The 26,065-nt window shown below is 43.8% G+C and overlaps 1 protein-coding gene across 1 annotated transcript in view; it reads right to left on the bottom strand.

Moving 5' to 3' along the window:
- Nucleotides 1-358: 358 nt before the first annotated feature.
- HAO1 (hydroxyacid oxidase 1) overlaps nt 359-26,065 on the bottom strand; it is a 226,464-nt gene continuing 200,757 nt past the window's right edge. The window contains exons 6-8 of the mRNA XM_078647081.1: nt 5,901-6,059; nt 5,751-5,820; nt 359-706 (exon numbers count right to left, since the gene is read on the bottom strand). Coding sequence (XP_078503207.1) covers nt 642-706; nt 5,751-5,820; nt 5,901-6,059 — 294 coding nt within the window. The 3' untranslated portion in view covers nt 359-641. The remainder of the gene's footprint in view (nt 707-5,750; nt 5,821-5,900; nt 6,060-26,065) is intronic.

Genomic DNA, 26,065 nt, shown 5'->3' on the forward strand with positions numbered 1-26,065 from the left:
ATAGCTGAAGTAGGGTATATGAAGACTTGCTTGTGTGGAGTTAATTTGTTTGAAAGATAATGTTAACACAAATGTTGCTCAGTTCATCACTTGTCTTTGCAGACGATTTGCCAGTTGATAAATCACATGCTGTTTGAACAACAACTACACTAGAGCAGCGTCTCTTTACCTTCTGACTTCTGTGGAGCCCCACTGAATCACTACTCGATTCTGGTGGACCCCATTGAGCCATTATTAGAATCCCTGGCCTTAGCAACTTCTATCAGTTGAACCTCAAAAAAATACAAAAAGTCCAAAAACAAGTAAACAACAACAAATGCTCAAATATTAAAATATTTTAGTTAATTAACACCAAATATAGAACACTTTTTCACATTTTTAAATATTGCTTCTTTATTTGTATAAACATTCATTTGAGTATTTGATTCTGTAAAAAAGTTGCTAACTACCCCAGTAGGCCTCGCGGAGAGGTTACTCGTTTCCCCTTGTCCAATCAAAGATGTATTTTATCCAAAGATGAGAATAGTGAATTTTAGAATAAGACTGATCACATTTTTTATTTAGTTTTAAATTGATAATTTAGGGTACAGTACTGTATTTATTTTGGAAACATTTATACGAGAGTTTAAAATGGAGAATATCTACATATTAGGAAATGTAGATCTTTGAACTAAGGTCCTGTCTATCTCTTCTACGCTGCGGAAACCTAAAAAAAAAAAAGTTAACAATCATTTAGGAATGCATCAAAATGTGAAGAAAAGCAAACAAAAGGAGAACATTTTCCGGAGATCTATGTTTTAAGTGACAATAGTATTCATTTTGGCATTTTCAGCATTAGAAATAGTTTCAACAATTCTCAATCGTTAATAAACTTTCCAGACAGAATACTATATACATATTCTGAGCCCAGGTAGGTCTGACTTACTTCTATCCTATGTGTCAATTTTTCCCAAAATTCCTCGTCTAAATCACAGACTCATGTATCATACGCCAGGAGTACGGACTGAAAAAACGTATTGTGAATCAAGGCCCCCAATAAGAATGTTTGACTCCAGGAGATTTATGTATAAGGCAAAAATAAGTTCCCATACAACAAATATTTTGAGAATTAGGCTGAAAATGTAGGCGAAATTTATTCCTGAGGGGAGGGTACAACAAGTCCATTCTACCGTTTTTTTAATGGGTCCAATAGTGTTGTTAGTGTTTTATATGTAGCAATGTTGTTATTATTAGGATGCAAACGTTTATGTATCAATAAAGGTTTATCCCTGTGATCACTACTAATGGCATTTGATTTTTGGTATTTGTAGAACACAAATCTAACTAGAGAGTAATAGAGAGCTGAACAAGGGCCTGGCCCAGGGGGCATACATAGGGGACTGCATGGGGCACTGTAAGAGCTAGTGTGGCAGGATGCAATGTTCCTTCCAGAGATGTTTTTCAAGCTTTTCCTGAATTGTACGTAGGTTGGTGTGGTTTTGATTTCAATGGGTATGTTGTTCAAGATTCTGGGCGATGCAATAGAGAAGACCTGCCTTCAAAGAAGCTCTAAAGACAGGCCAGATTCTCCCAGGCCAGAAACCCTTGAGAGACAGTGATGACATTGCCAGCTATAGCCACATAACTCATCTACCCCGCTATTGGAAACATCATTGTAGGAAGGTTTGACTCTTCTAGCATGTTTACCCTCACTTTTTGCTGGTGTCAGTATGTTGTTTTGACTAGTCTGACTGAGATCCTGCTAATCACGACCCCAGTCACTGAGTATCCTCCCTAATTTTGACCTGGTAAGTACTTTAGTATCTCTACAATTGGCTACTGGTATACCCCTGTAAGTCCCTTGTACATGGTACTCAGGAAATAGGTACACCAGGGTCTCCCATGGCTGCAGCATGAATTATGCCACCCACGAGAGACCACTCAAATTATGCCTACAGGTCTTCCATCGCAGCCTGTGTATGCTGTTGCTAACAGCACTTGTGACTGTTTTCTTATATCTAAGGTCACTACACTTAAAACCCCCGGAGTCTATTCTCTAATATTTGTCAGTGCCGTCAGCCATTTTTATACATATAGTGGCCTCTGTCATTACGCAATGACTAACTATATAGTAGCTGTGCTGAACATGAGCATGTTTGGTTTCAATCATTTTGGAATGACACCCCAACACTGTTACCAGTGTTGGAGGTATGATTCCATGCACTTGGGGGCTCCGCCATGGAGCTCCCTGCACTTCCAGTAACAACCGTACATGCTCTGCCAGCAAGTTAGGGCTGCTGCAGACCCCAGACATGATTCTGCCCTCCTGCTGCTGAGCTGAGCTTGAGCACGGGAAGGTAGAACAATAGGTTTCCATTCACAGGAAGGTTTGACCACCTCCCAAACAAGACTAAGTGTATTGGGCTTGGGTGAGGGCGCTTGCCAGAGCCACCAAGGCTGCTTTGAAGGGCACATTTGATGCCCTCCTTGCATACTCCACTTGGAACCAGTTCTGGGAGTAACCAACACAGTATGTAGTTCCTAATGACAAATGCAGGTGGAGGTCTGTGATCTCGCAAGTGTACTCTAGTGTGTGGGTATTCACAAGGACAGGATATAAAATGACTTACCTGTGGGTGGGCCCTCAGATTCATTGTGGGATAAGACTCAAGCCTGAAACCACATCACTCTTCGGCCGTCTGGACACTTGAACTTCACTGCATTTTGCTTGGAACCGAGACCGCACCAAGAAAGACTCCTGCTGCTCCTTGTCTCACTGCTCTGCAAGACCTCTTCATCTTCTGTGCCTGCGCTTCTTTCAGATCTTCAACAAACCTGTAGGCATCAAGGCCACCCGAAGTAATCTCCCTTGGAGTGGAGGAGTCACTCCCCTGCATCTGCAGACACAGCAACACAGCTGACCGGTCTGCTGCTCCTGATGTCCCCCGGACCTCGAAAGGCTTAGCAACACCGGTTACAGTTCTGCAACTCCACTGAGGCTTGACCTGTCCTTTCTGTATATGTGAGGCCTGTATACCTCATTGAAACATCTGGGACCGATCCCCGGTGAAAAGCGTTGACTTGCTGTTGCCAAGGCTTGTTGGCTCTGCACTCCAGATATCTTCAGGTTACAAGAAGGTCCAGCCTCTAGCATGTTTTCCTGCCAAGCTAAGTGTCCTCACCGCATCCTCTGCACAGTAGGCCTTCATCTTTGGTGAGCTGTTCAAGATCATCTGGCGACTCCTGTGCGCTTGGCCTGTGGGTCCTCTCAAGTGTTTTCTGCTTCAGTGGGCTCCCCTGCTTTCTCGTGGCCTGCTCTGACTCTTCTGCTTGTGATGAGTCCCTTGGACCTTGCTGGTCCCAACTTTGCCCTTTCTTTTCTTTCCACACATGTTGCAGCTGCCAGGGCTTGTTAGTGCTCCCGCCGGACACCGACCCCCTGGTTCTTGACTTTTGATGTGGGAAAGCTCATGCATGGCTACTGGTCTTCCTCAGCATCACCTGGTCCTCGCAGCTGCAGCCACAAGGTCACCGTCAACTCTTTTGAACTGCCTGACATTGATGGGCATTGCTCTTGCATGCCTCTTGATCACCTCAGAATGGCATAGACTCTATCCCCTCTGCTTACAGGTTCTTCTCTTCAAGAATCCACCCTTCGATTTCACTGGACACTTGAACAGTCTTCAGCAGAGGCATCTTTACTGAAGTACTCCATTGTGGTCTACGGCGGTTTCCAACATGAATTTGCACCTATGCATCCGGCTTCCCTGGTGTAGGTATCCTGGTTCCTGTGGTATCCACAGATAGGGCGAATCTCCAAACTATTGTCTTCCATGGAGTTTCTTCAGGGTCCACTGGGAAGGATCATTCTTCTTCAAAACTGCAACCACAACTTTACAGTTGACTGCTATTGAGCATGCGGCTATGTTTCTACTCTGCACGCAGCCTCTGTGGGGATCCTGGGTACTTACCTTGCGTGGTTCCTTGTGCCCCCAGCTCTTCTGAGTATTCTGTTACAAGTCCCAATTTGGGACGCAGTTTGCATTCCACTTTTTTAGCATATGGTTTAGTCTTCCCCTGGAGGCCAATGTGGATTGTTTTTACTTACCTATTTGCAATTGAAGTATTATGTGTATTTGTGTTTATATCTCTGTGTAGGAGATATACAAATGTGTTAGTGAGTGTTGTTTAATAAATAGACATATATATATATATATATATATATATATATATATATATATATATATATATGTATATATATATATATATATATATATATATATGTATATATTGATATATATATATATATACACTGTGTGGTTCTTTTTCGTTTAACCTACACTGCATGATTAGATCTGGTAAAGCAAGCTGCTTAATACCCCTTCTGAAGAAGCATTAAGGCTGCTCTCCACAGCTACCACTTAAGGTTGTCTAAGACCACTAAAGTCACCATGAGGGTTGTCTGGAGTAGGGCAAGGGGCTTTAATTAAATAAGTGTGCACCACATACTAAGCCAGCCTCCTACAATCATCAAGAAAGCAGTGTGTGCACATCATCTCTTACATGACTACCAATCTGCCTTCAGGTCAGGCTACAAATACTATACAATAAACTCCATCCACTTTTCAAACCGTCGATCATCACATTTTTAGCCATACCGTGAAGTCTCAAATGGGATTAAGAGACAATGACCTTCACTGCTTCTCCTATCTTTAAAACCAACTCCAGTTTGCTCACATTGCCACTCTAAGTCTAACAATATCCCTTTTACCTCATTGTTGTCCAGGGTTTCATCAAATTCCCATCATCTTCAACCTGTCTTGGAGCTACTTGGGAAACTACTCACTAATATCAGAATTAAAAGTCTCAACTACACCAACATACCACATCTCTACTTGAATGCTTCCTCACTTGCAGACATCCAATGCTTCAAAGATTGCCCTCCCCTCAACCGAACATGGTTGTACTCTTCCTACCTGAAGTTCAGCCTTACCAAGATATAAATCCTACTATTGACCAAGAACAACATGCAGCAATTTTTCATGCTTACTTCAATGACTTCATCTTGGATGGAATCAAACTTCAACTTTCCCCCAATCGCAAGTCACTCAAATTCTCCCTGGGCACTGCCTCACCTTCAATAACTTCTCCCAGAATACTACTCCAGAACTGCTGTTCAAGCCATCAGAATCTTGTGTCTGGATGGTGGAAATGCCCTGCTCCAAGGCTCCCCAAATTCCACACTGCCCCCTCCCATAAGGGCACCCTACAGGCTGCAGCACACCTCATTAAGGGCCTGAGGATATGTTATGATATGAATGCACCATACTGGATCTTAACTGGCTTCCTTTGCCTGCCCAGAGTATTTTCAAAACCAGCTAACACATCTGAAAATCCATCACAACCTATCTGGCTGACATTCTCATCACATCTGCAGCATAGGCATCTTCAAACTAGAGATTAGATGTCTGAGCAGTGTTGGGTGCTGGCTGGAGGACGTGAACTGATTTTACTATGCATATGAGAATTGTATAATACCTCACTAAAATAAATGACATTGTCATCCCCATTGCTGTCCTAGAAACGGCCCAGAAGCAACAAATAGTAAACAAAGTTGAGCACACATCCACATCATGTACCTTCTGTGCTTTTATGTTAAAAATTAAAACGCTGAATGTAATGCATTCACAAATTACTTTTTGACCATTAACTTGTCTTTTTAGTGTACCTGCAACAATGAGTTTTGCAATAAAAATTACGAGAGCATTCACCTGCAAGAGCCATAGATAGTCTGAGTTCTTCCATCAGCATTTGTAGAACATCATGAACTCCGTCTTCACCCTATTTATATTAAAAGAAATACCACAAATGAAATGCATATTGTGCAGTCACAACGTTTACCCACACAATGACCTACTTACCTGATATGCTAATCCCCAAAGAATGGGTCTTCCGATGAAGACAGTCTTTGCACCAAGGGCTAATGCTTTCAGGACATCAGTGCCTTTTCGGACTCCGCCATCCAGATATACTTCCACTTTCCCTTGAACAGCCTCAACAATTTCGGGCAAGACATCAATCTAAGTAAACCAAATAATAAAATCAGGGCAATCACAAATTAATTATTTATTTAAATGACAAATCAATACGTTCATGAGTCACAGTGACACTGCAAGCCGTCCTGCAAATACCATCAACTATCACAGCATCAATCAACAGCTTTTCTACTTATGACTGAAAGAAAGAACGTCTATAGGGCAAATAGTACACAAAAATATTCTTGGTGCTTTGCTATTTATTTGTTCTTTCATCTTCATCTACACTGAAAAGCTACAGGATTGCCCACAAATGTTTCTGTCATATGTGGTGTTTTTTTCTTACAACTGGGATACCAATAAGGAGACCCTTGTCACCTTCCAAGTGTACAGTTAATTGCAGGGTGACGTTGTGGCTACTGGGAGGATTTGGCCTCTTCTCAGGCGATCAATTAAGGTGAGTGAACAGACCTTTGTGCTCAGTCCTTGAATGATTGCAGGATCAATGGCTCCTTTGGATTGCCTGTACTAAAGGTCCTTTCCAGGTCATAGTTCAAGAGCTACAACAATTTCACTTTGATAATTTGGCGTTAAGGTAGACTTTGATATGGAGTCCTACTAATAATTCAGTAGTTCCTTCAGGTGTCCCATACCTTTCTTGGGAGTCAGTGAAGTTAAGAGACGTTTTAGAATCTCTCACAATGCATTTTGCATTCCTGCACAGTTTTTTCAAGATCAAGCAAAAGTGTTTTTTTATGTGTTGCCATATTGGACCTGGATTGTCCTGGGCAAATATTTTAGAAATGAATTCAGCATTTAAAATGATGTACGACTGTGCTTACATGGGGTATTCTGATGAGAAAGCTTTGTGCCATATTTCCTGAGAAATTGAATGTATGTTTTGACTTATATGAGATGTTTTTGTCGATTAGAGGCTCTAACAACCTGGGTTGAAAGAACACTGATTACCCCTTTTCAATATAGCCTGAGTGAAGAAAAAAGATAAGTTGGTGTGTTCACAGCATCCTAAGTTTTTTCTCTCAATGTATTGCTTTGCCATTAATAACTGAGCCTAGATTATAAGACACATGCCAAGAAAAAAATGATGGACATTCTAGCATGTCAAGAAGATTTTATGCAGTTGATCAGAGGTTTCATTGGAACCCTTGCCCCAATGCAAATAGAGGCAGCAGGGCCAGACTGGGAACACAAACCAGCCCTGGCAATCCATCTGGGCATGCCCGGGGTGGGGGAGGGGGTGCTAGTGAGAAGCACCAGCCCCATTAGGAGTGAGAGGGGGTGCTAGTGTGAAGCACTGCGGCTGCTATTGTTACAACGGGGTGATATTGCAGCAAATCCAGCCCCCTATAACAAAATGGGCCCTCATTGCTCCAAAACCGGTCCCCACCCTTCCAGTCCACCCATAAAAAATGCCTGTGCCTGCTAGGGCCACTCTAGCCCTGAGAGGCAGTCTGGGGATATCTAACTGAAGAAGGAAAGGAATGCTGGTGAAAGGTAGGGCTGTGTCTGTATTGTGGTCATGTAGATATATGATTAACCCCTTGACCGTGGCGAAAATTCCGCCGCGGTGCGGGTGATTTACGGCATGGGCGTGGTTCGGACGGCCCCCGGCCGTCCTCCGCACACGCCCACCGTGACGTCGGACGGCCGCCGGCCGTCCGACGCATGGAAGGGGTTAAAGAATTAGTGTGTTGTCTTCAATATGAAAGATGATACTGATAAAAATATGTTCCTTCTACCAATTGCTATAAGGAGAGAAGATAAAAGAGTTGTCAATGGTTTTGCATTGTAGAATGTTGATTGATCAAGAATGGTCCAATATGAATAATATTCCTCAGAAACTTAAGAGGACTCCTGACATGATTCAGATTGTTGATGGTTCACCATTAATTTTAGGTCCAATATGTGAAGCCTCTTTTCCATTGCAAGGCTTTTTGGATCTCATATTAAATGATTGTCTCTCTCCATGAAGATATAATTGTTGTCATTCCATGCTTACAAAGGAATGATCTGTATGTAAGTTGGTCTACTCGAGCAATGTCTGTCATCACAGTTTTGTCAGTCCTATTGTTATGCTTATGGAAACTTGTTCTCTCTAATGGGTGAGATTAATGATTCTACTTTGAATTTGATTGTTGCTAACATCTCAACAATGGCACTGCAGTACTACTATGGTTATTCTCCATTTTTTAAGCATAATGTTGTTGCTCCTCATGGAATGATATTGTTCTATATTAATCAAACATGTGCTATTGTTCATTGTTGGTATGTTTACTCTAACTAAAAAGTAGGAGACACTGAAGGCTTGTGAGTTGTTTAATGTGCCTGACAGTTTTCAGTGAACTATGTATACAATATTCTCTGATGTCTTGAACAAGTTACTATTGCTCTACTTGATTGATATTATGATCAACATCAAGAACATTTGAATTTGGTACACGCAAGTACCGATTTCAGCTTTCAGTAAACCTGAGAAGTGTGACTTTGGGAAAGAAGACGTTGAAATCTTGTTATTATTCTGGAATAACTTAGATTTTAAGAATGTTTCAGGTATTTTGGATTGACACGTATCTTCTAATATAATGCATATTTGTTTTGTGAATATATAAAGAACTTTGCATAAATACAACATGAAGAAAGCATTTCATTAGGATGGGAAGCAGAACTCAAAAGCTATTTACTCAGGCTTTTATTTTATGTCAACTTCCTAATGTTTGTTGTGAAAACAGACACTTGAGAGATCAAATGTAGTAGAACGTTCTGTCTCTTATTTGTCTCATATTTGGAAGGAATAAAGCTATTTAGTTCTTCAAAGAGAATGTTTATCCATGAACTACTGAATTAAGACATTTTGATGGGCACAATAGAACCATTTTAAATGTAAACTGTTCATAGGATATTGCAGTGATAGCCAAATGTTTAATGTTACAACGATTTGGGATGCAAAGAAGCTGTTGACAGTTATTGTATTTTCTTGTTATCCAGAGACATCTCTCACTTATGAATTAACATGTGGTTGCTTCTCCATTTTTAGCGCGATTAGTTAAATATCTCTAAAAAAAAGTTAAAATGGTTTAAGAACCATGAGTCCAGGAGAGCAAGAAACATTTTGAGTAAAGATCCCTTTAGTTCAATTAAATGAATTCTTTTTTAGGCAGTAAATATTTGTGCCAACTATAGAACTACTGTTGGATGTGCCTTGACTGACTATTTCTGTTCACAGAGGAGTTAAGATTGGTTGGATTTTGCCGTACAATCCTTTAATTTTTATAGCTGCCATCTGTGGTATTCTTTTAAATACTGTAATGTCACAAATTTTGTGGAACAGACTAAATAAATAATATTGATTTTTAAAGTTTTTTTAAATAAAATAATTTAAAAATATAGGTGGGCATAATATCTTTTTAAATATTTAGTTGAGGTTTATTCATTTTTGCGTTATTAGTTTTTTTATGGAACCATTCTGTTTATTAAGCCTGTTGAAAGTTAATCACAGCTGTTCGCCTACAAAAAGTGGCCGGCAGTGGAATAAAATTTAAGACCATGAAACAGCTGTTTGCCTACAACCCTGGGGCCAGCAGCGTAATCAGGCCAGTCGCGGCCGGCATTAAACGCGGGTTAACTTGATAATAAATTAAAAACTTACCTGTCAATCGGCCAGGTGTCTTGTTTTCTCAGCTCCTGCTCTCCTGCCTCCGGCAGCAACAGGAAGCAGGCAGCCTCCGTCCCCTCCCCTAAGCAAATCACAGTGTTGCAATGGCAGCATTGTAATTGGTGGGGACACCACCGAGCCATGGGCTTACGGGGAGGCCATTTTCTCCATGTAGGCTGCATTGCAGCCTGCACGGAGAAAGGGCACAGTGCGCATGGCTGGTTTGGGTGGCCCCAGAGGGCTGACCAAACCGTCATTGCCCCCTCAGGAGTAGGCGCACCCCTCTTCCCCTGCTCATAGAGCTGCCCGCCCATCCGCAGCTAAACATGAAATGGTAATAACAGTAAGTTATTACCTTTTTATGTTCTTGCTTCTCGCACTGCGAGAAAGCAGTGGGGCGACGCTCCACCACCCTAGTCAGGTCAAGTAAGCTTTTTTTTGACAATCGTCATAAAAGCATGTTCCACATAGAAAAGTACATGTATAAACTTCTAGTAGTAAAACCATATTAAGAACAAAGTATCAATTTCATGAATAAATAGTTAAAAAGAGATCATTTAAAAAACTGTACAAATGAGCAAAATATTGTTCTTACAAGAAGTATCCGGCCGACAGCGTTAAGTACTGTATTATTCCTTCAGGAGTCGGGCTCTAATCGTCCATGCCCAACCTAGGTATTTTGCCACCGCAATATACACAGACATATTAGGACTGGTACGGATAAGTCTAACTGCAGTCATTCCTTCCCTTGTTCCCAATAACCTACACATCGGCTTTACCCACTTCCGCCTTGGTGCTACATACTTTGGGCACTCAAAGAGAAAATGGCCTACGGTTTCAGGAACACTTGGGCAAGTTGGACAATCCACCATGCCTCCACTAGACCATCCAACTGTGAAGTAGTGTGGCTCACTGGTTAGAGGCGGCAGACCCGAGAGCAGAGGACGGCCCGGGACCAGGGTTCGATTCCAGACGCGGCAGGTTTCTGGACCAGGGTCAGCGGACTCGATAATTCTCTCGCCTCGGTGCCCACTCTGATCAGCGATCACACTCGGCAACTCTGGGCATTAGCTTGCCTCATCTTCACTAGCGGCCCCACCAGACCGCCGGGGATGCCTGGTCTCACCCTGGAGGTACCCATTAAGGGACCATCTCTCAGGGAAGCCAGGAAGGGTTTCGCAGCGGTCGAAGCGCGGAGATACTCCTCCGGGAGTCGATCCTAGCGCTATATAAACTTGCAATTAATTTAATTAATCTATTTGAGAACGACCTTACAGGTAGGCTTCCCACTCTTAACTGAAAATAGAGCTTGCGGTCAAGGGGCTTTGTAATGACATCCCAGAATTCCTCAAGTTTGGGACAATCTTTGATTTCCAAAAATGAACCAGCAAGGGATTGTGAGGGTGTAGTACTAAAAATCTTTGTCGCCACCATGTTCCAGTACAATGCCTTAAGTGTCTTCTTCGGTGGAAACCTGGCATGCAATGGATCCTTCCACAATTCTCCTAATCCTAATTCCTTCAGAAGATTTTGAATATGACCCAACCATTTGACTTTCCGGGAGCCATCACTTTTAATCACATCCATCAGCCCTCTAGTGTATGTTTCCAGTTCTGGTGTGGTCCGAATTCGCCGCCAGTATAGTATTGGGGCTATAGGTGTTATACCCAAATCATAGAACAGAGGATACAATGGGGTGCTTTGAGGTAGCCTTATAAGTTTTCTAAGAAATGTGTTTTCAGGGACAGTCATCCCCCTTAGCTTTTCACTTCCCCACATTTCCACACCATACATAGTAGAGCTAACTACCTTGCCATTGTAAACCTCTAGCACCGGACTTACTGGTCTAGTCAGAGACCTAGAATGCTCTACTGTCAAAGCCCCTGATAGTTGTCGATGCTTCAGGGTGGCCAAATCAATCTGTTGTCTCCAAGAGAGATCCTGTTGAATACAGATACCCAGGTAGCTGAATGCCTCAACCTTCTCAAGAGGGCCGGAACTCATATGTACAGTACCCCTACTTACTTTGGGTGCATTAAAAGACATGTACTTAGATTTAAGAACATTAACTTCCAGGCCACGGGCGGCACAGAAGCCCTCGAAAATTGACAGAGCCTTCTGTAACCCGCCCGGGGTCTTCGAAACTATAAGACAATCGTCCGCAAACATTAATATGGGGATTTTACCTCCAGCAAGAATAGGAGCGTCAACATTAGAATCAATTAAAATTTTTGCAACGTCGTTTATATATAAAGAAAATAATGTTGGCGCCAGGACACATCCCTGACGGACTTCTGTTTCTACAGGGAACTGTGGTGTAACATTGCCAGGACTACCCCACCTAATCTGGGCAAAGTTCTCCTGGTGGAGCCTAACTATCAAAGACAAAAGATCCCCTGGCATTCCCATCTCAGTGAGTACTTTCCATAGTGTGTGGCGAGGGACCAGATCAAATGCCGCCCTTAAATCTATAAAGGCGGCATAAAGGCTGCCTTTGCCAATTAGAACGGTCGTCCAATATAGCATAGTGAAATGCATAATTTGGTCGACCGTGCTAACGCAACTTCTGAAGCCAGCCTGCAAGTGGGACAAAATGCTGTACTCCCTTTCCCAAACCTGGACCTTATTTAAAATAAGCCTACCTATGATCTTCTGGGTAGTGTCGATCAAACTAATTGGTCGATAGTTTCCAGGCAGGGATCTGTCCCCCTTCTTGTAAACAGGGATTATTTCAGCCCCTTTCCATGATTTAGGGACCGGTAGTCCCCTTGCCACCGCATTTGTCAATACGAATCTCTATCTTGTAGGAATAGATCAGCAGGGATACCGTCAATTCCTGGCGCTCTACCAGGAACAACGTTATCCAATGCCAGCTGAACGTCCCCCAAGGTAAAGGGGTCTTCCAAAAAAGGCATACAGGACACCTCAACAGGAGAGTCTTGCCCTGTTGCCTTCGCAAACTGCGGTTTGAAATGGGGTACCCATTTATCCTGTGGGACCCAATTCAGAGGTTTATCAGAGTTGCTATCCACACCTCTCCTGTAGGTGTTCCAGAACTTTCGAGGATCTTTGTGAAGTCCTGCTTCCAGCAAGTCTGCCCACCTCTGCTCATCCCACAGGCGCTTGGATTTAGAAATGGCTGATTTATACGCTGCCCTAGCTACACAAACATCTAAACTCGAACCATCTTTAAGGGCTCTGCCTAGCTCCAAGCGAGCCTGCCTGCAGTCTGCTGAATACCAGCATGGAGAAACTTGTATACAAGGACCACTTTTTTGGGAGGGCTTAATAAAGACTGTTCGTAGGTCCTTAAAGAAAGCCTTGTGAATCCTGGTTGCATATTCATTATTAGGGGTTGGGCACTCCTCTACCAGTGCTTGCTTCATATCATTTATTGCCTGCGTGAGCTTACCAGCTATAAAATCAACGTTCTCCTGGTCGACCGCAACCTTAGCCCAGCGGACGTGACGCTCATCATTAGTGATAACGACGTCCACTGGAATAACAGCATCAGTCGCCCTAATTAATGCTACTGGTGAATCCCAATAGGATATTTTGGCCGATAGAGGATTGTGATCACTCTCTAGTCTATCCATAACTTGCATATCCTGCAGATAGCTCCACAGGCTCAAGCTAACAAGAATGTAATCTATTCTGCTCTGCCGGGGGCCGTTCTTATAGGTACTTACCCCACTTTTGTCACCCACTGTTCTACCATTGGCAGATCTAACTCATTTGTTTAGACAAAAAGAGTTCAATTGGATAGCAATTTGCGTCCATCTTTTAATGGGAGTTAAGTCCAGTTTAGGGACCCCCCATATCCTATCTTCTTCATCTGAGAGGTCCCAGTTATCATTCAGGAGAGGTTCAACGTTTACATTAAAATCTCCTCCTATAATAATATTATTGGTATGGAGAGAATTGCTTTCTAGGAGATCCTCCAAGCAAGTTAAAATTTCCGAGTTTTTGCCCCCGGTACTTCTAACATATACATTGTATAGATGAATAGGGTCTCACTTTGGGAACTCAAGCAGGAGTGCCTGGAAATCCCTGTGCCTGGTGGGAATTACCTTAACTGTTACATCGAGATCTTGCCTAATCCAAACCGCCAGGCTGCCTGACGGTCGGCCTTTCCCTTTCTTTTCCGCCAGGATTCCATAGTTCAGGTACCCTGGGAAATGTAACTGATCTAGAGCCCAGGTTTCCTGGAATAGGCATATATCATGTCTATTGATAAAGGAGGCCCACTCAGGGGAGTCCATTTTCGCTCCAAGTCCTGCAATGTTCCAGGAAAGAAGAGCCCCTATAGTAGCAGGGAAATTTACAGAATTGTTAATATCCTGGATGGTATCTGCTACTCTATTCTGTTCACTTATCATCCCTAAGGGCAGTGATTCTGAGATAAAGAAAGTGGGGTCCGTTACAACAAGTGCAAGATTTGGAGTCTCATTGCTACTTATCTCCCTGGGTAATGCTTCTTCAATCCGCAATCAATCGTTAGAATTCAAAGCTGAAGAATCATCCCCTAAAATCCTCTCTGACATTACACTAGTTTGAGTCATTCTTTGGTAGGGTTGAGATCTCAATTGGATCCAGGAATTATCTGGGGAGCAGGTCCTGTATTCCAAGGCTATCAAGCCCTCAGCTATCTTTGGATTTTTTAAGACTATCTCAATACAGTCATAGGTGTCACCAGGAGTTGTAAATCTTGTGGTTTTTAAAATATCCTCCCTGATAACAGACCTACACCCCCTGATATACCTAATCCAATGGATTGTCTTATTCGTTAGGGTGTCCGGAGATTCATGGTCTCGCCCCCCAGGTATTTTAGGAACATTCACCATATAAACAGCCCTAGTGTAGTTAGGGTAGTCACTACGGTGAAGACTGAAAGGTTTGAGGGAACTCAAACCTGAATCTTGCAGGCACCCCTCCTTTCTATTCTCACCCCTTCTGCTTCCATCTACTTGTGAGGTTGTAGGTATGGTATTATATTTTGTGGGCATGCTTTTGGGCAAGATTGTCATAGTTTTTCCCTTTGCCTGTAAATTGCCTACCGGTTGCATATTTCCCCTTGCTTTCCTACTAGGCAGAGAAGGTGTCGGTGGAATAGTAGTTAGCGGGCAGGTGGAACACAGCTCTTCCCTCTAGCCGTGATGTTATTCGTAGGGACTATCAATCTCACTTTTATTGGGTTAAGGGTGTTAAGTCCAGGTGTAATATTTTTGGAATTGGCTAGGGCCGTCAAGTGATCCACTTTTACTTGTAATGCCTCCACCAGCCCACACAAATGTTTGATAATTACCCACAAGGGATCAGTTGAATGATCGGGGGACATCGGTGCGTTAATAGGACCAGGCACAGATATAGGTTTTTCACTAACAGTGGGCATCATCAAGTCCCCCCCTGAATCCTCACATCCTAGCTGGGCCAAAACTGAGAACCTGTTACTACTAAATAACGGTTCTAGGTCCACCACGCTACCCTCTCGATCCATGGGTGGGGTCAATTGATCTACACTTGATTCTTTCTCAACGTTTGGTACAGTGTTAGCCTCTGACCCCAACACAGATTTACACAAAAACATGTCAGGAATTTTCACCACCACATTGTCTAGCCTTTTTTGCAAACCTGACCCTGTTTGCATAGACCCCTCGTCTGGTATCTCAACAATTTTGGGTGCTTGGGACAGAATGTCTCCACAGTCTTGTATCAAATCGTCTATTCGGTCCATGACACAGTTTGCTCCAGCGTTAGGCATCCGTTTAGCCAATTGTTTGGTTTTGCATTTTTTGGCTTTTTTCCCACCCTTAGATTCACCCCCTACTATGTCGCCTGAATCTTCAACCAGCTTATGTTTTCCCATGGCTCCGGAACAATTACCAAAACTGGAAAGATAAACGACTCACAAAGTACCTTAATTGAAGATCCAAGGGGGTTGGCCCAGCCCAGTCTCTGCCTGTCCCGGACTGTCACTGACTGTCCGCCCTTTGTCCGGGCTTCGTCCGGCGTTCGTCCCGCGCTGCGTCAGCCTGACGTTGTTTTGAACACCGGAGGGCGGGTGGGCGTGGCTCCGCTCCGAGCTGGACACGCACGGGCTCCTGGGCTATGGAGTCCCCGTGCGGTGCTCTGGCGGGTGGTACGGTGCTCCTCCGGGAGCGGAACTGCCTCCTGGCAACGTTCTCTCCTGGCGCTGCGGGACCCTAGTGCAGAAGCTGCCCCTGAATCAGGCAGAGTTTTATAATCTGAAACTATAACAAAGTAAAATAACCCATACCCATTCCCACTAACCACTGCTCCTCCATAGAAAGAGTGTCCATGCTGTGCCTAAGAGGTAAGGACACTACTAAGAGGAAAAGATCTATATGTGGACGGAAATAGTCATTAGTCAGACGCAGGGGACTTTTTAGGGATCAAGCGAAGAAGTCTCAAATAGGAGAGGTATGTCAGTTGTCTAAATTTAGAGGATATTATTTCCTTAAATGGGGCCCATCTGTCAGCAGAGAAAGTAGATTTGGAGTCCAGAGTTAAGCACAATTTCTCCATTCCCTGGATAAACCAAAAGGTATGATCCAGGATTCTATTGGTCACCCAAAGGGACAGGATTACTTGGTGATGAGGACACAAAGCCAGTGCCATTTGCCTACCTCAGGTGGAACATAAGGTAAAGGTCAGAGGATTCGGTAGTCCTAAAATGGTATATGCACGAAACCTAGGGATGGAGGTGTGAAAAGCGGTGTCAATTTTAGAAAGATTTGGTCCCAGAATCTGGTACATTTCGGGCAATGCCAGAGGAGATTTAGGAGAGTCCCCAGGTTTCTACACCCCTGCCAGCAATCACCGGAACGCCCTGAGTCCCATCTGTGGATTCGGTCTGGTGTCATATACCAATAGGAGACAATCTTAGGTAGTTTCGGTACTGGCCATATTGTGTGCTGTGTGATGAACTATATAGACAATGTCTTCCCATTCCCTAGGGGTAAGGGCCCACCCAAGCTCTGTTCCCGTTGATTCTGGCCCTTAGGACAGGAAAGTAGTTGGGCCAGAGCGCCCTGCCACCGCATCCTATACTTTAAGGCTAGAGCTTATGACCGGAGAAGAGTATACGACCCAGGCTCTGTGCTTGCATTTTAAACAGACCTCATTCCAGTTACTTGAACCTGCAACAGCTTTCTCCATAAAAGACTAATGCTTGAAGGATAGAGGGTGGTTCCATTCCACCACAAATGGAGTTGCACCACTTGGAAGTAATGAGGCACCATAGGGACCGCCAAGCCCCCTTCCCTTTTTGGACGATAGAGTAATCTTTGATGGAGGCAAGGTCTCCTGCCATCCCACAAGAACTGATTTATCTCTTGATGTAAGGAACACAAAGCCTTAGTAGGAGGGGTCCGTGATAGTGTCTGAAATATGTATAAAATACGCAGAAGTACAATGATTTTTATAGCTGCTATTTGGCCAGCCCAAGACAGCCAAAGCCGTTTCCATGCAGCTAGCACTCTACGTGTCTGAGATATTAGAGTCAAGTAGTTATAAGACAGAGGGCTAGCCAGTTTGAAACCAAGGTATTCAATGGAGTTCTTTGCCCACTCCAACAGAAATGGAGCACGCAGGACCACTTTGTGTGCAGAGTCAATGGAGAGAGATTAAAAATCTGCCATTTCCGTAGATTTATTTTAAAACAAGAACCCTTGCCGACTAGTTGAAGTTTAGAAACCAGCATAGGGAGTGAGGATATAGGATTGGGTATGAACAAGATAACATCATCAGCATAAAGTCTAATAAGATGTTGGTCACCCCCAAACGCAACATCGGTGATGTCAGGATTGTTCCACAGCCGCTGCGCTAAAGCCTCCATATATAAAGCAGAGAGAAGAGGAGATAAAGGGCTTATTTCTGCCCCAGGGCCCATGTTTATATTAATGTAGGGGGGCAAATGGACCCCCCGGGCCCCAGGGCCCTTCGCCTCTCTGGAGCTTTACATTAAAAAATAGATAGGGGGTGCCGGGCAGACCTCCCTGGCCCCAGGGACTGCACACCTCCCTGGGGCCAAATCCTTTCTTTAAATGAAGGAGGGGGGCTCCGGGGACAACCACCACCTCCCGGGATTGGCCCATTTACAAGAATGGAGGGTGGCCATGCGCTCCCCCCTCCTAGAGCCATGTATAGCTCTGGGGACTGTGACCCCGCCTCCCCAGTTAGGTCTTGCTCCACCCTTGTGAGATAGCTTTTGCTTGGTGGGAGTTGTGATAGCTCCGCCAGGCGAGAAAACATAACTCCACTCCCAGCAAGCAGGAGCTGTCAAACTGTTCCCACCTGCTGGGAGCAGAGTTTTCTCTGTTTCACTGCCCATTGTCAAGTGGGCAGGCAAGCAGATGAACGGATTGTTCTAACACACATGGAGCTGCATATTTAGCAGCTCCCTATGTGAGTAAAGCTGGTTCCCGCTGGAGGCGGGGAGCTGACAAGGGCCACAGGGGCATTCTAGCTCCCCCACTGTCTTCTAAATACCACACTGGGTGCCCTGGGTAGGGCCAGAGTACCCAGATAGATGTGGCCATGCCCTGGGAGATGAGGTCCCCGGGGCACTTGGCCTCTATTGAAATATAGTAGGGTCCCTGGGGATGGGTTTCCAAGGGTCTAAATTAGCCAGGGAAGAGGGGCCGTGCAGCCCCCAATCAGTTGTGGCGGGGTCTCGAGATGGGATCCCTGGGGCCATTCTAGCCCTTATGCTCATTTCAAAGAAATTGAACCTCAACAGAAAGCACTTACAAATAAAACATAGCAGCTGCCCCAGCTGAAGCTCCACTTCTATCAAAGGGTTGGCGAAGCAAAGCAGGTGTATTTTCTTGGCAATTCCACATTGAAAGACGATCTGAAATGCTAAGTGGAGGTGAATGCATTTTTTGAGTTATTGGAGGCAATGTGTAGTGACCGTAACAATTGGGTGCTTTTTTGCCCTTACCTAGTGAGAGCAGAGTTCATGGTGTTCTTCCTTTAAATTGCTACAAGTATTCAAAGGTAAAAATTACCGCCTTAATAGTATGCAACGGTCTTCCTGCCTTAGTCAGGCTGTTGACAGCTTAACAAGAGGCCCCCCCAATGGGTTTCCTGCCAATTTTTGGTGAGGCGATCTTAATGCTGAGGAATATGAGGGCATCTCCACCAAAGTAGCACTTGCATCATAAAGTTAAAAAGAAAGCATCTTGTTTGTTGAAGAGTTACCTCTTTGTAGTCTTGTTGTCTTCTCTTTAGGAGAATTTATGTAATCACATATTTCTGGATCAAAAGTAAGCCTGGGCAGTTAACTCTGCTTAGTTTGCAGAATTTTTTGCACTCCGTGCTATGCGATGCGTAGTTTTTTCCTCTATCAAGCACACCAAAGTTAAGTTGGCAAGTGAGGGAAATCCAATGCTAGACCACTTCCCAGCAAGATTTCTCAATGCGGACAGTCGCTACGGCTCAATTTGAGAAACGTTCAGTTCACGTTGAGGAAGCTGCCGCTCGAGTACAACTTCTACTCGAGTGGCAAAAAGAAGCAGCACCTTTTTGCACTGTGAACAGCGTGAGGTAACCCACTCCGCTTCTCGTGGAACACGTAGCTTGGCAGAGATTTTTGTCACTTCTCGGAGTTCCGCACTCCGCTTAGAACTAATAAAAATGGACCAGGAACAATTGCATTGCCAAAACGCACACAAGGTCACTGGTGACATTTCCTCATGCTCCATGATGCAGCTGTAGTGTAGATTATGTACTGAACCTTTACCCATGGAAGTAGCACGTAGTAATAAACCAGTAGAATGTCCTTCACTTAGGTAAATATTTTGTTCAAAACTGTGGATTCTTGTTGGATTAAGTCACAGGTGCTGTTCTTTTAAGGCCCAGTCACTCACACAGCTACTGACAAATCCTCATGTACACTTAGATACCTACTCACACACTCAGGCACTCACACAGCCAATGACAGACCCACTCAGATAGTGATACACTCACTCACACACCTACTAAGGAGCTCATACAACCACTCACACACCCATTCAGACATTCATGCACTCACTCATAGGCTGACTCCCACTCTCATTGTGTCACTCAAACTCATTCAGACACTTTGACACACACTCACAGATATACTCAGACACTCATGCACCCACTCACTTATGCAATCACTCACAGACTCTCACACATCCCCTCACCCACCCACCCAGTGAGACACTTATGCAGCTACTCACAGACCCACTCACATGCTCACACCCACTCACAGACCCATTGCAACACTCATGCACTCACTCATACACTCACTCTCAATGGTTACAGGTTACAGTTAGAAAATAAAATTGAAAAACCTTCGACATACACTTAAAAAATGAAGGTTACAGGGATATTATATTTAATAACATCACGAAACTATAGAAATTCCCCTAAAAAAGAAAGGTTACAGGGACGTCATAGTTAGGCTTAGATTTCACTCATACAAAACCGTTTAAATGTATCAGTTATCGTTACCTGAGCTAACTATAACATACGACCCCTTAATGCACTGCTTATGACCTCACATATTACATCACTCATGACATGGTTAGTGACATCACTCATGACAGCACTGATGACATCATGCCCAGAACCACTCACACACTCACAGCCTTGTTCAACTTCTCAAACACCCACACAAACTCTCACACACCCATTCATGCAACCACTCACACAACCACTCACTGTTACTTACATAACCACTCACCCACACACTCACCCATACAGCTACTCACAAATATAGTTATTCACCTATACAGCCACTCACACAACCACTTACATATCCATTCACAAATCAATACAAACTCTCCTGCATCTGCTTACTCACCCATACAGCCATTCACACAAACACCCACTCTCCCATACACCAACTTGCACACACATTCACTCACTCATATAACCATTCAGACACCCACTCACCACACAGTCACTCACACATCAGCTCACCTACCCATGCAGCCACTCACACATCCAATTACTCACTCATATAGCCACTGACACACTCACACACCAGTACAGGCACTCACAGTGCCACTCACCCACATAGCTACACACATACTCACGTATGCACCAATACACCAACTCACACACCTGTACAGCCAATCACACATCCACTCACACCCATTTACACATGTACACGGACAGTCACACAACCACTCAGGTCACCTATTTCAGAAATAGTGGCATTCAGTAGCACATTAAAGAATAATAAATTAACTTAAGCAGTAGCTTATTATATATCTTAAAGTCTCAAAAATGTTTATGAAATACTTACACTCACTAGATGATGTCATCAGTGATATCATTTGAGATGACATCAGTGATGTCAGTGACCATCTGATGAGTAATGTAATATGTGAGGTCATCAGCCGTGCATTTTGGCGGCATAAGGTATAGTTAGCTCAGGTAAATATAACTGCTGAATTTCAATGGTTTTGTATAAGTGTATATATATATATATATATATATATATATATATATATATACACTAGCAGCCCGTCCCGACCTTGTCCGGGAGCATTCAGGCTTCCCCTGCCTCCCCCGACATTGCCCAGCAGCCCGTGCCCCTGCCTGACCCCCGCCTCCCCCGACATTGCCTTTCCTCAGCCGATCTGTTTTCCCGCCTGGCCCGACCCCCGCCTGTCCTGAGTCAATGGAGGTCGGACAGTAGTACGTGCAAAATGTTCCACCCGTCACCTTGTTAGTCCTCGTTCCCCGCCTGCCCCGACCCCCGCCTGCCCCGACATTGTCCTCGGAGCCTTACCTCAGCCGCCGCTCCTCAGTTGACCGCTCCTCGCCGCTCTGCTCCTCACCGCCAGTCCGCCGCCGCTCCTCCCCCGCGCCATGTCCGCCTCTCTGCTGCTCACACCGCCACTGGCCTGTCCGCTGCTCCTCACGTCACCGCTCCTCCCCCGCGCCATGTCCGCCGCTCCTAGGATGCCGCTCCTCCCCGTGCTCCTGACGTGAGCATGCACGTCGCGGCCGGCGCTACTTTGGAGGGACTACTTTTTTTTTAATATAAATTTTGTAAATAACATTTATTTTTTATATTTATATAACCTATAACCATCTACACACCCTGACAATTTCAACGGTGTATCGGGTGTGTAGATTGGCGCCGTGGTTCCCGAGTTGACCCGCCTCAAAGCCTGAAAGTTCTTACTTTATTATAGTAGTATAGATATATATATTAATTCCAAACAGCCTCTCCACCTGGGAAAGAATGAGCCGCACACATCGCGGTCGTCTACAACATATATTGGTAGCGGTTTTAAAAGCTCCGGTGATCCTAATGCATTTCGGCCAACATCTCAGCCTTCTTCAGAGAAGGAGCTACAGGCATCTGGGGGCTGTACATACAGATATCAGGTGATTGCTTTTTATCTCTTCAGTGATTTCCCTCTAGTGGGAGTCACGATGGACTAATTAAGCATTCTGGTACCTGTAGTCAGCCCCGCACTTTCTTCCCTCCAGTGGGTGATATATATATATATATATATATATATATATATATATATATCTATATGCTGCTTGGTCTCCCCTCCAGATCTTCCGCAAGACCTGCCCTCAAAGCACTCCACTGGTTGCCAGTACGAGAGAGGATCGAGTTCAAGGCTATGTGCATTGCCCATAGGCTCCTAAATGGACAAGGCCCCTCCATTTTGGAAGAAATGGTTACCCTGTACAAGGCCTTGAGGTCCCTTCGATTGGACAATGATCGACTGGCGAATGTTCCCAAGTTTAGGAAGGCACGTACCGGAGGCCGTCGTTTCTCCGTAAAGGCAGCCTCTCGTTGGAACTTGCTTCCCCGCAGCCTGCGATTGGAACCCTGCTACCTTCGCTCTCGCAAACAACTTAAAACGCTGCTTTTCCCCAAATAAAGAGTTCCGCTCCTCCTCTCTCCCCTCTTAGCCAACTTACAGTTTATAGCGCGGGGAGGCCCTCGGGTCACCAAGCGCTCTACAAGTCCTTAAATAAATAAATAAATAAATAAATATATATTTATATGTATTCACCAAATGCCACGAAAGCCTTAGGAGGGCACACGGTAACCAGCCAATCATCCGGTCTTCCCTCTGTGACTCCCCTCATAGTCCCGAGTCACTTATGCTGCCTGGCGCATTTCGATGTAGAAAGACATCTTAATCAGAGGCTGAAATGGTAGGTGCCCTCCTAAGGCTTTTGTGGCAACAGCTCAACAAACTGGCGAAGAAGGAGAACGGCCCAATAAATCTGGCAAGATGTTTTTCTTTATTGCCAAGTTACAGCAGTCATGCATTTCAGGCGCGAAAGCCCTTGATCACACGTCGACCACATTGAAACCAACAAATTTAAATGCTTCACCAAGTGCACTCCCACCACCATATGTATTTGGGTCATGTGGCCCTAGAAAGTGAGAAAAGACTATAAACTCCAAAATCTATGTCTGTATAAATACACTAGCAGCCCGCCCCGACGTTGTCCGGGGCAGAAGGGGGCGGGGGGCAGCACCGCTGCAGGGGACGCGCAGCAGAGCGGCCAGCAGCGGGAGCAGCAGAGCGTACTCACCCACATCACGTGCGCAGGGTGTTGTTTCCTTTCCCCCGTTTCCTTGCACCTGGCCACTTCTGCCCACGCTCCTGTCCGGACTACGGAGGCTGTCGGTTTGGCGCTCCTGCCCGCTTCTGCCCACGCTCCTGTCCGCTCTTGGCATGTCGGACTCCGGAGTCTGTCGGTTTGGCGCTCCTGTATTGCCCGCTTCTGGCCACGCTCCTGTCCGCTCTCCGAGCACATTACTACTTTACTAAAATGGCGGACCCGTGATTGTGATGTCAGCACGCATAAAACCCACCTCAGACATGGTGCTACTTCCAAGGGACTACTTTCTGAAAGAACGTACTTTGACCTTCTAAGGTATTTTTTTTTTGGTATATAGCCTATGTCCATCTGCTTACCCTGACGTTTCCTATGATGTATTGGGTGTTTTGATTGGCGCTGTGGTTCCCGAGTTTACCTGGCTCAAAGGATTGTGTTCTCTCTTTATAATAGTAGTATAGATATATATATAAAACGAAACATTTCACCATATTAAAGTCACTGTTTAAATACATCCAGAGGAATAACACGTAATATATCTTGTGCAAAACCCATCAAAAGGTACTGTAGACCTAAATTAATGTTTATGACTGTATAAATACATTTCATCATTTATTTAAATGAATATGCAGTCCACAGCTCACATTTCTTTGAAAAAATGCTGTTTCATTACTATTTAAATACATGAGATAAAAACCATAATAATACGTCTGATTTCCCTCAAGAAAAACATTATCATGGCCTCTATAATGCATTTGGAGTTCATGTTCAAAGTATAGCAAGAGCAGCACGATCACTGTGTAAAACTGTGCAAAATTGTGCAAAAAAGCTAGGAAAGTGCAAACTGTATGATAAATAACATATATCCATATTGTTAACAATAATAAACCAACTATTGGATAAAATTGTTAAAATCATATAAATAGTATCTTAAAATATCATCATAACGGTTAAAAATAGTGCAAAAGGAGGTGATATAACTATTATTTACATCATAATTACTAACAGAGCTATACGAAGAATATTACCATGTGAAAATCATCATTAATTTGTATACATTGATATTAGGAAACCTATATATCAACGGAAAATTTGCGAGTTCTTCTCTATCCCAACCGTCAATTAATCTTCAAAGTTAATGGGGACGGCATTTATATCAGCTTAGTTAAAAAGCGTATAACCAGTTACTTCAAGACCTATAAGAAATTATGCATTTCTTCTGTGTTATTGAGTCCGTTAGGCCATTTGCAATCAAACTCCAATATCATCTTGGTTTCTAGTTGGCGCAATTGGCACTCATGGTTTCCGCCCCTGTGTTGTTTTGGGATTGCCCCTATCACAAAGTATTTTAAACAGGCAACGTCATTATTAAGACTTTTTTTTAAAATGACGTGCCACAGGATAGGCGGGATTACTATGTAGGATAGCACCAAGATGTTGTAAAATCCTGACATGCACCTGCAGCTTGGTGCTACCAATGTAGTGCAATCCACAGGTGCATGTCAGGACATACACGGCAAACTCCGTTTTGCAATTGTAGCTCCCATAGATTGCCACCGCTTGCGTGCTGAATGGGGTTTGTTAATGGGTGGTATTAATCCCAAATGTACAAGCTCGGCAACTGGTACATTTCCGGAATCCGAATGCTGGTTTGAGCCACATAGTGTTAGAAATCGTTTCAGGACTGCTCTTGTCTAGCACCGCCCCCATACTTTTTGCTTTTCTGAAAGTTATAGTGGGGGTGCTAGAAAGCCTAGGATAAAGTATAGCATCAGTTAACAAGATCGGCCAGTTTTTCTTTACAATTGCTCTGATCTTTTTTTCTTCATTGCTATACGCTGTTATTAATCTAGGGCTAATATTATTTGCAATCTCTTTCTCTGTGGCCGCGTCAGATTCAATCAATACATCATTTAATTCACTGATTGTGAAAAGGCTCTCTCTAGGTCCTAATTCGGCCTTTTCAATCGCCTGTTGTATCAGTCTGTCAGAGTACCTACGTACCTTAAGCCTTTTAATCATATCATTGAGGCACAATTGAAAATCCATTTTTGTACTGCATATACGCTTTAATCTTAAAATCTCTCCATACGGAATACTGGCAATTAGATGCTTTGGATGCAGACTGGTGGCATGGAGTGTGGCATTTCCAGCTGTGGGTTTCCTAAACAGAGTTGTTTCTATTCTCTCATCTTTGATATAAACCTTCACATCTAAAAATTCCACACTTACTTTACTAATGTGCGATGTGAAGTGAAGATTGAGGGAATTCTGATTAATTTCATTCACACAATTATGGGCCTCTGATTCTTCCCCTTCCCACAGAATGAAAATATCATCTATGTATCGGAGATAACAGATTACTTTATCTTGGACCCATATTTTGTGCTGTCTTTTTAGGACCTGTTTCTCCCACCAGCCTACGTGTAAACACGCATACCTGGGGGAGAAACAGGAACCCATCGCCACTTCTCTGAGTTGCCTATACAGTTCCTTTCTGTACAGGAAAAAATTGTTATATAAACACCACTCAATGAGTTTGATAATAGCCTTATTGTGTTCATGATATTCCCACGATCTGTTTGATAGAAAAAATTCAACAGCAGCCATTCCATGTATATGATTAATGCTCATCTAAAGAGACTCAACGTCTAATGCAATAAGCAACATATCATCACTCCAACCACGTTCTTTAATTTTTTCTAGAAAGACACTTATATTTTTCACATAGCTTGGTAAATCCTTGACTAAGTCCTGAAGGAAAAAATCAATGTAC

Source organism: Lissotriton helveticus, chromosome 6 (genome assembly GCF_964261635.1).
Source record: "Lissotriton helveticus chromosome 6, aLisHel1.1, whole genome shotgun sequence".
NCBI classification, from domain to species: Eukaryota; Metazoa; Chordata; class Amphibia; order Caudata; family Salamandridae; genus Lissotriton; species Lissotriton helveticus.